This window comes from Pelobates fuscus, chromosome 1 (genome assembly GCF_036172605.1).
Source record: "Pelobates fuscus isolate aPelFus1 chromosome 1, aPelFus1.pri, whole genome shotgun sequence".
Classification (NCBI taxonomy): domain Eukaryota; kingdom Metazoa; phylum Chordata; class Amphibia; order Anura; family Pelobatidae; genus Pelobates; species Pelobates fuscus.
The window spans coordinates 400,561,817-400,572,933 of NC_086317.1; the positions used below are offsets into that span (position 1 = coordinate 400,561,817).

The 11,117-nt window shown below is 38.3% G+C and overlaps 1 protein-coding gene across 1 annotated transcript in view; it reads right to left on the minus strand.

Moving 5' to 3' along the window:
• AGAP2 (ArfGAP with GTPase domain, ankyrin repeat and PH domain 2) overlaps window positions 1-5,345 on the minus strand; it is a 294,442-nt gene extending 289,097 nt beyond the window's left edge. Inside the window, exon 1 of the mRNA XM_063427736.1 lies at window positions 4,858-5,345. Coding sequence (XP_063283806.1) covers window positions 4,858-5,068 — 211 coding nt within the window. The 5' untranslated portion in view covers window positions 5,069-5,345. The remainder of the gene's footprint in view (window positions 1-4,857) is intronic.
• Window positions 5,346-11,117: the final 5,772 nt, after the last annotated feature.

Genomic DNA, 11,117 nt, shown 5'->3' on the forward strand with positions numbered 1-11,117 from the left:
CTATCTATATTTTTCAGAAGGATACAATTAACCCATAATCCATTTTCCTAGTTTAAGGTTTTCTCTAATTAACATAGAATTAGCCTTTGTCTCAAGGAGCAGTTTTCTTGTAGTATTAGTTCAAAAAACAGGTTTGTCTCGAGCACCTTGAGGATTGAATTTGGATAACCTCTCGAGGCACAAACCAAAGTAATGGCAATAGTAGTTGTTTGTGTACAACTTTCACATACAAGGTATTTAGCACATAAATATGAGAAACGCGTTATAAACTTTATACACAAATAACATTCATTACCCCAGTTTCCTTCATATAGTGCAGCACAATGCTCCCGTAAGCATTGAATGCAAACTCCCAAATCCTTACAGCCACCATTTTAAGGCATGTTCTAAATTATTATTACAAATTATTATAAAATTATTATTACATTAGTTACAAGAATGTATTAAATCGTACAATATTTTATTTTTGGAGACATATATTCATAGGCCGTCTACCATCAAGGATGCTTGGTTACAGTGCAGCGGTTAGAGAAGTGAAATCACAAAATAAGTCTGATGAATGATTTGGATATTCTGGATTCAATCAGAGAGCATCGCAAATGGAAAGGGTAACAAAAACAGGCGAACAGTGAAGAGAAGTCTAATGAGACACACAGGAGAGAAATAAACAAAGACAGACTGGGTAGAGAAAGTAATTCTGGACAAGGTATTGGAGAACAAACAAAAGATGTGAGAGGGAAAAAGATAAACTGGGGAAGAATACAGAAAAAAAGGTGAGGCTCTCATTGTTATTTAATAAGCTAGGAATTAAAAGCACTGCAAATTTTGGGTCAAAATAGTTCAGTTAGAAGAATTTAGCTAATTTTAAATCTTGGCTATATTGGCCTAAATGTGCATTTATCTGGTTAATTCTGATTTAATTAACTCTGACAGTTAATTATATGATCATGCAAAATTAGACAAATCCTAAAAAATATGCTGGGATTTACAGGAAAATTTCAGGCACTATAACCCCTTCAGCTAGCTGTAATGGTTATGGTTCTAGAAGTGTCCTGGTGCCGTCAATGGGAAGATGTGAAAGTATGTTTCAATGGTTTGACAACTTACCTCGATCCTGCTGGGCTGCCTCATCCAGTCTTCTTCTGGCAAATGTCAGTCTGTCTTCTAATGTAAATCACAATTGATGAAGGACCACACTCATTTGCTTAGAGTATTCAGCCAATAACCTGCATGGTGCTACTTTGCTCTGTTAGAGAAGAGCTAGATGCATCGGATGCGACAAAAGTAAGCTGTCAAACCATGCTAAAATGGTATAACATTTTAATATGGGACAGTGGGATGTATAGGTCATGGTGTTTGACGTGTTCCTTTAAACCCGTGAAGCATTTGACAGTCCTACTCTAAATGCTTTCTTTACATTATTTGAAGTTTTCTTCTGCGTTTTACAGCAAAACTGTAAGAACTAAATTGCTAAATATTGGCTAAAATAGCAAAGCTGAGACTATACACTAGTGGCCAATATTGTATATCTAACATTTGATGGCTCATAAAACATGTCAACATATCATGCAATGCAACAAACTATACCGAATTAGCTTTATTCCATCAAACATGACCAGAAAAAGAAACACAGCGGCCTTGTGTAACGAAGTGGATTTCCTTAACTCAAAAGTGACCAATAAGATTGACTGCTCTAAGAGCGAGAGAGAAGTATGTGCTGCTACCCAAAATAAGGAAAAATAAATATTTGTTAATAAAAACAAGTGAAAATGGATATATAAAATATCACAAAAACAGCAGGAAACAATTTACTCATTCCACCATGGCAGAAAACGTGCTCCAAATTCTCGATGCCGGAAGCAATGTTCCTCCAATTTTGATAATGCAATACGAGCTAACCAGGTATTGTTTTACATGACATGGAACCAATAAGGTCTTAGTATAAATCTGTTCTCATTCCATATATCATAGCTAATAATAATACGTCTGTTCAATTGTGCTATGTGCCACCAAGTTGTCCACAATTTTTTATTTTTTTTTTGATTTGTTGATCACAGATTTGTCTATTCCTTGATAACTTAGTAAGCTGTGTAACATATTAAGGTGAAAAACAGAGTGAAAAGAGCTGACTGGTCACCTAAAAAGCAATGTAAAATAAAACTTTGTATGACGAAGGCAACTCGTATCAGGACATCATAAGAAACGCAAGTGGAAATCTAACCCAAGGAGATATTTCTAAACCTTTGCAAGATGTATCTGTAATCTCAGTCGATTCAAAATCAAACTAGCAAAGGCAGGAAAGGTTGTACACCAGCATGTGGTGATAGAAAAATAAAAACTGAATTTAAGGGACAGAAGAAAATCATCGTAAAAGACAACTGATAGAAGCAATCATTCAATCTTGGTTTCGACTTAGTACTAACAGAAATGGTGAGAAGTTATGAAATATGCTTAACTTGGGTTTTTTGGAGGGGGGAGGGGTATTTGCTTTATCATGTTTTTTGTTTGTTTGTTTGTTTTTATAAGTTCTTTAGAAATGCATTTTTTTTAATTCAGTGTTTTGCATTACATCCTGCATTACATTATCTTTCTAATGATATAGAATTTCATGATATTATCCTAAAAGGGCTGATGTCGTGAGCCATCAGACCTCAGAAATATAAATTTCCCAAAAGGTTTCCACAATTTTGCCCACTAGTGTAGCGTAGTTTTAGAATATTTCCAAATCAGCTCTTGTTGCCTAAATTTGGTAACTCAAAAATCCTTGCATGTAAAAATAAAAAAATAAAAAAGGAACTTGGTCATGTTTTAAAGTCTTCCCCAAATGATTGTGCTTTTTGTGTCATTAGCCTCAAACCAGGATTTTTTCTAAAGCTTTTGTAAATCTTTTGTCTGCTTCATAGATGGGGCTGGGGTTATTTGTACAAACTGCTGTCACAATACATGCTGTTTATTAGTTATCACCTAGGATCACCCTTAAAAGACACAATAAAATACATATCTACTGAAATGAATCCACCTGCAAGTCGAGTTTGTTTTGTGTGCAGATGACTAATAAAGAAAGATTAGAGTAACCTGAGTTAAATGCACTGACAACAGAGCAACCACAAACCTGAACGTCTGTCATGCATCATGTATAATATTAGACTTAGCGTGTGTACTAGATAGCCACACATAGTGATAGTGAGATAGCTCTACTGCTGCTGGGCTTTTGAGGCCTTCCTGTGAATAATCGTATCTAACCAATAAAAGCACCAAAGTATTTGTCAATATATAGAAAGATTTTTTGCCCCTCAGAATTTATATATTGAGGTGCCACCACAGTCACAACTTACAGCTAGTGAGGTCAAGTACTACTGAGTATTTAAAACTAAATGAGGTATATGGCAATCAAAGTTTCAATACCTGTATTAAAGTGAACCAGTTATGATAATTTTATTTTAAAAACTAATATCTCCTTACGTCATCAGTATTTCATTTATAATGCCATCAATGTGACTGTTATGTAATAAACACCTTGTTCTTTCTCCCCTTGCCCTCCCTCAACAGCCCCTACTTGAGAATGCTTTCCAAAGTAGAATGCTCCCTGAATATCACATTCATAGCCAATGTATCTGTATCTCAATAAAGTGATTCCTTTGATAAAGTAATAGCCAGAACAACTACAACACAAGCAGTGTAGTTACAATGAAAGAGAGCAAAGAAACATTAAGCTAGGATTTAACTTTAGAATGGTTCTCCTGTTCTCACCTGCTGATCTATTCAAGGCATAAATGCAATGTTCTCTCGTTGTGTGTCCAGAATTTGACATACAGGCAGAAGGGAGGACCATTTCTTTCTTTTGATATTTTTTTTTTTTTTTTTAATCTATACATTTATAACAATTCTTTTAGTATAATGAATGAAACATATGTTATGCTCATGCATTGGTGTGCAGATACATTTAACCCTTTAAGGACACATGACATGTGTGACATGTCACGATTCCCTTTTATTCCAGAAGTTTGGTCCCTAAGGGGTTAAACCACACTGGCAGTTTATTTGTTATGAACATAGTTGATGTACAGACAGACGTATATATAGATAATCTTAAGAATGGTTGTGCATATAGTTGCTTATAAACTTGCAGATAAGTCATTATTTCTCGAATGTGACCACTTAGAACCAAATAGATAGATGTGGAGAACAAAGATCAGCCACTTGCACCTAAAGTCTTATTATGGAATGAAAGACTGAAAAACATGGCATAATCCAGCTAGGATTACACTCCATTAGACATACATCCTAATAATGAGAGATATGAGATTAGGACAGGTGGGTGGGCCTGAGGGAGGCATCACAAGTGACACAACTCACTTCTTTGGTGATACCAATAATGGGCAGAAAAGGTGTGGACCACCCTCTTAAGGGGCCTTCTAGTTGGGCCCCAACCTACACTTCTGCTAAAGCACACTCTGCAGTATCCTAGTGCCCATGCAAAATGCAAGTGCTTCTAATAATGTGCTCATCCTGTGCTGTCTGAGGATAGCTCCCTAGTGTCCCCAGATGCAGGACACCCGGGAACTAAATCAGGACAATGGGACAGGACCTCAAAATTGGGACTATTTGGGTAGCCTAACTGGACTTACTAAAATCACTAAATTACATTCCTTCTCCCTATGCTAAAGAAAACCAATAAGAATACAGCAGGGTACCCCGTTCCATCAAAATTGAAGTGGCACTGTACCCAAAATTAATTTCACCAAAGTCTTCCAATGTATAAAATGACCCCTGACCACTTTTTGATGTAATCAAACCAGATAAAGCTTAGACTCACATATTATCAGGGGATAAAGTTTAGATCTTAAATTGTCCTACCTTTCAGGCCGTGTAGGGAGGCTGTCAGTTTATCTTTGAGCTGCAGGTCATTCACATGTTCTATCAAATTCAGAAGACGGCAGACGTGGGCCTTGGAAATATCATGTCTCTTTACTTCTCCACGGATAGCTACTGAATTCTGATGCTTTGGCGTACTCATCCTGAAGCTTCCGTGAATCCCATCTCTGCCTCTTCCAAGCTCTCCACTCATCCCCTATTCTGTTCTTCTTAAAACGTGACCACATAAAAAGAGTGATGATGAAAAGTAAATCCAGAGTCAGCTGTAGAAACTGTTCATTACCTGCAGTAAACAACTACGTTCTGCTTAATATTACAGTGTTAATTCTCCCTTACTAATTTCCTCTTTCCCTTGACTTTAGTCTTCACATTTGTAGCCTCTCGATAATTTGCAAAATTACTTGTATCCTTTGTGAATTTTGTTTTTTGTCGCCAAAAAGTTTTTCTCTTTCAGTCTGCCTGCCTCTGCATCTTAGTCGTTCACGTGTGCACTTCCTGGAGTCAATGCAGAGTTTCAGATCAGTTTCTGTGTTGTCTGACGGTGTCCCTCCCAGACTTCTACTGTCACAGTCAGAAAATTACTGTGGATTTTAACCCTGTAAGCTGCTCTACAAGCTAATAACTCTGCACAAGCATTTTTTAACTGTGAAATAATAACAAAAGGTGTAGGACTACAACAAGAGCTCACGGCGTAAAACATATAACATACTTAGCCCTGAGCTACACAGTAAACGAACGTGCAGGAAGTAGTTAACCACTAAACCCATTAACCACTGCTTTTTGCTGATCTCTAAGCACCATTTTATCTGATGTTTGGCCCCTTTTTAAGAACACCCACTGGTTACTAGAAATGTGACGAAGAACAATTCAAAATTTCAGTCCAAATATGTCATTGTTGTGAATTAAATAAAATGAAACACTCTGCTGAGTCCCTAATAGTATTCTTACCCAAGTGCATGTAGCAACATATTTCTTAGCTGTGCTATAAATTACCCTAGATGATAGAGATATAGTGTTGCCCAACTGTGGAGAGTTGCAGGGTTGCTTTATATAGAGAGATAAGAGGCAGGACTATCTTACATCCTGCAGGGGTATGTGTACGCAGTTAATCTCCCTGTTGATGGCAAAATATTATAGTCTAGAGATCTGTGCCTTTTCTGGCACAACTGTCCACTGCACAGCATTCTAATATTGTTTTGATCATTGATATACTGTATCAGTCTCCTGCAGCAAGAAGGAATTCAAGGGAGCTGTGCTACACAGGACTGAGGCAAGGGGGGTGGGGGGGGGGGGGTGTAAACTCTCAATTTCTTGGTGGGTAGTGGTAATTTGCTTGAAGAATTGTTTACACACTTCAATAACCGCCTGCAATGTTCTGTATTGTAAAATTGCCTAATGTAACTTTAGTTATGACAACTAGGCATCATGCAAACATGCAGATATTATTTGATTTACATTCTGGTGGCATTTTCAGGCAGATTCATTCCGTGAAATTCTGGTAAAACACAATGTTATCTATTTTTGGCACACGTAGTGTAAGTGACAGAATTGTATTTACCTATGTTATTTTTACACCAATATGTCACACACTATGATTTATTACAATACAGCACTGGTAACGGATCAAATGTTTCATGATGTTTTGTTTTTCCAAAGTCTTGCAAAGTGTTGTTGAAAAATTGGGCCTAATTCGTGATTTATTGGTGAATCTCTCTGTTGAGCCATATATGGTAATACGGGAAGGTTAATGACAAAAATATTGCACTTTTGTGGATTTTCATTTGGATCACATGTTGAAGATTACAGAACTCAGTAGAATGATGATGCTAATTGGTGACAGGTGTGTCATAAACCTATTCCATTGAAATATGAAATTATAATATGTGTTTCTTTATAGTGCTGGGTCAGGGGCTCCATGATCAGAATCTAAAAATTACAGCGGGCCTAATCTTAATTTGCATTTCTGTTCTATTTTGCTTAGAAGAGCATGTGTCTGACCTTTGTCTGTAGCTAAATGTTGCTGCTGTATATAAAACCAACTCTATGTATTTATCTACTGGAAATGTAAAGGATGAAAAATAAATCTTTGTAAACAGGCTGAGGCACCTTTCAACTGGGAAAACAAGGAACACAAGAGACAAACTACAATTATGATGGGGCCTAATTACGGAATCTTATCGACCAAAAACACTAAAACAGTCATATCTCTCAAGCATCATGTATCTGATGGAGTTGGTGTTGGAGGGAAACTCAAAGGATGCAGCTATAAGAAAACACATAATCTATGCTAATCTCTTTATCTAATTTATGCTTTTATTCCCCCTAAAAAGGGGGCATGTCTGTCCAAAGGATTGGAAGGCCAGCCTGGCATCAGTGTCCCTATGTATCACAGTGTCAGTGTCCCCATGTCGTCCAGTCTCCCAGTGTCTGTGTCCCCATTTCTCCCAGTGTCCCCATGTCTCAGTGTGTCATGTGTCACTTGGATACTAGGGGACACTGAGAGACATGGGGACACTGAGAGACCCGGGGACACAGACACTTGGGGACACTGGGAGACATGGCGGGACTGAGACACTTTGGGACACTGGGAGACATGGGGGCACTTGTGGATACAGACATGAGGACACTGGGAGACATGGAGATACAGACATTTGGGGACACTGGGAGAAATGGGGTCACAGACACTAGGGACACAGAGACATGGGGACACAGACACTGGGAGACATGGGGACACATACATTTGGGGAAACTAAGACACTAGGGACACTGGCTGGGAGGCATGGGGACACTGGGAGACATGGGGACACTGACATTTGGGGAAACTAAGACACTAGGGACACTGGCTGGGAGGCATGGGGACACAGACACTTGGGGACACTGGGAGACATGGGGACACTAGGGACACAGAAACTGGGAGACATGGGGACACAGACACTAGGGACACTGGCTGGGAGACATAGGAACACTGGGAGACATGGTGGTACTGAGACACTGGCTGGGAGACATGGGGACACTGGGAGACATGGGGCACACACACTGGGAGACTAGGGGACACTGGCTGGGAGACATGGGGACACTGGGAGACATGGAGACACTGTGTCCCTAGTCTCTCCGTGTCCCAATGTGTCTACCTATGTCTCTCAGTGTCCCCATGTGTCCCAGCATCCCCATGTCTCACAGTGTCCCCTAGTGTCTCAATATCCCCATGTTTCTCAGTGTCCCCATGTTCCCCAGTGTCCCCTAGTGTCTCAGTGTCCCCATGTCTCCCTGCTGCCTTCCCCCCATCCTTCACATACCTGAGCTGTAGTCTGTCTCTGCAGGCTGGGAGCTGCTGTCTGGACTCTCTGTGCTGTGTAGCTGCTCCTCTGTGGATCAGTGAGTAGAGAGAGGCAGGGAGATGCTGTAACTTCCTATCCCTGCTCTTCTCTGGCCGGTGCTGGTATTGCAGAGTAATCTCCGTTTATACTGAGAAAAATATTTGCATTTGTATTTCCGGTATTACTGCAATACCATCAAGGCCAGGCAGCCTCAAATACCGTATGTGCCTTAAAATACCAGTCAGATGGCTAACCTAAGAGTAGTGTGTAAAAAAAAAAAAATATATATATATATATATTTTTTTTTTTTTTTTAAATGGGCCTATTCCATGGGCCTGGGCCTGGAGCTGCAGCTCCATCAGCCCCTATGTTAATCCAGCCCTGCCTATGTGTCATAGGGAGCAGAAGGCACATGTGCATTGAGAAGCTTCTTTTATGGACAGTGGGCCTAGGGCACTTTTGGGCCTTCCAATTGTTAATCAGGGTACTGCTCAGATTCATCTTAGTGTATACAGTGGCAAAATTACTTTTGGCATTTTAGATGTTATGGACAGTGATCCTTATGATCCTCAGACGGACCAAGCAGTAGAAAATGCCTGTCCCTGCCTGGCCAAATGTTATAACAATGGCACCTAGAGACAATAGTGGGGGTGAGTGATTTGGGAAAAAAATACCCCTCAGCCAAACCCATTATAGGGCATAGGAGATGTGTGGTGGAGTGAGATAAGCATCCCTAGGTGTGTGCTTCTTTATAATAATATTAATAATATATATGCAGCAAGGCTAGGATTCCAAACAGCGTTAGTGTAGAAAGGAGCAATATAATCTTTCCTTCCCACCCAGCCACACAAAACAATATATTTTTTTATCTTAAAGGTCCACATCTTTCTTAACAATCAGCACTGTAATAGACCGAAAAAGGCATAGAATATTCAGTAAAAGGGCCATCTTGTCTGTATCATTTCAACTACTCAGAGATAAGTGATAAGAAGATCAACGCTACATCATCTCATGTAGTACATTCAAAAAGAGGTAATTTACTCTATAAATAGTTGAAATCTATGCAGTAAATGTAATAAAAAGGAACACTATATGATCATATTTCAAATAAAAAAACGAAAATTACTACAAATCCTGCCAATATTCCTGCCAAGTTAACAATAACAATAGTGAATTAATAGAGGTTACAAAGAGCATCCTTGCCTAATTCCATTCAGGATGGAGATGTCTTTGGAAACTGAAGCACCTGAACTAACCCTTTGTACACTGTACAGGATTTGGACATCATTAAAGGAAAAGTCCCAAAAATCTAAAGTAGTTCATGTGCTCCAAAGATTGGACCAGTCAATGCAGTTGAAGGGGACCCTTCGTTATTTACTATCTTGGCTCACATCTTTTTCCGAGAAGGGAAGTTTTATTTCCATTACTTTTCATTTAATTTTCTTTCTTTTTTTTTTTTGTATCTCTAAACAGCAGTCTATACACACAATTGCTGTATTTTTTTAATCAATGTTCCTGTATTTAAAATTAGTTATGCTATGTTTATTTTTTTATTTTTTTTAAGAACTTGGGAGACCATTTCATAAACAGCTGACAAACTGTACATAAATATTATAGACACCTTTTATGTCACTAAACATTGAAATGTAGTGAATTAAAATTCAAATTACAAAATTCAAGTTAATATAGCCAAGCTGTGTTCATACCTGTGCTGGAGAACTACCAGAGTTTTCAGATGTCTTTTATGTCTATTTTAGCCTGAATTTTGTTATTCAGATCTCTTTCATGTCTACTGTAGCTTGAATTTGGTTATTCAGATTTTAATTCTCTCTAAATTCAGAGTTCAGTGAATAACCTTGCTTGTGGATAGAACATATCTACACAAACTCTTGCTTGTTGGCTTTGTAGAATATTTTGTCTACACAATGTTTGTTCAGATTATTTGTCTTTCCTAGACAAATATACTGCATCTCTAAGATTGTTAGCTACTTTTTAATTCCAGGTCGAATCACATTCTCGTGCTCATCGTAAAGATCCCTATACCCTTCAAAGTGAGGAATGGAGTTCCTGAATGATGCCTTTTCTCCAAACTTCCATTATTACAGCTCATTTACCCTTAAAGATTCTTCTACGTTGCCTTGACAGCTCATCCCTAGAAGGGAAGAAATCTCCACTGGAGTATATTGCTTACCTTTAGGTAACAGTTGCTATATGAGTACTTTCATTATTTTATTCGTCCTGCATTTTTTTGAATTTGATTGATTTCAGATGCTCAATGTATAAGGGAAGGTCTGCTACCATATAGTTACTGTATGAAGCAGATATTCTTCTTTCTGTGGGTTTGTCCGGTAAGTCCTATCATGTCTTTGCCTGCACAGTAGAAGATGGTCAAAGCCAAATGTCATATCTCATAGCCACATATATAGCAAGTTTTATTCAATATGTAATAGTAGTTTCTTTTTTTATACTATCCAGAGGCTTGTGATGGAAGTGAACTATTACTAGTACAAAAAGATAAGTCGCAAATTGTCTTTACTCTGGACAATCAAGGTAAAACTCAGACATTTGAGTGGTTTTTGCAGAGCCTACACTTGTGGCCTCCTAGTAGTTGTCAATGCAGGCTCTTGGTAAAGATATTCCATACATATAATGTATACAGTTTCTTGGGTACATAAAGTAGCATTCATTACGAAAAAGAAAATACTTTTTGCAAGTAGCCTCTATTTAATTTAACCAATCACTATGAAAATCAAACATGTTAAAAAGTAACTTAAATCTGATACCTACACTCATGTCCATACTCTTACAATATGGTCTGGGATGATACCCAGCCTCCACTCCTTCAAAAAATCTTTGAAAACTCACTTCTTCATTAAAGCGTATCAATTACCGTATATACTCGAGTATAAGCCGACCCGAATATAA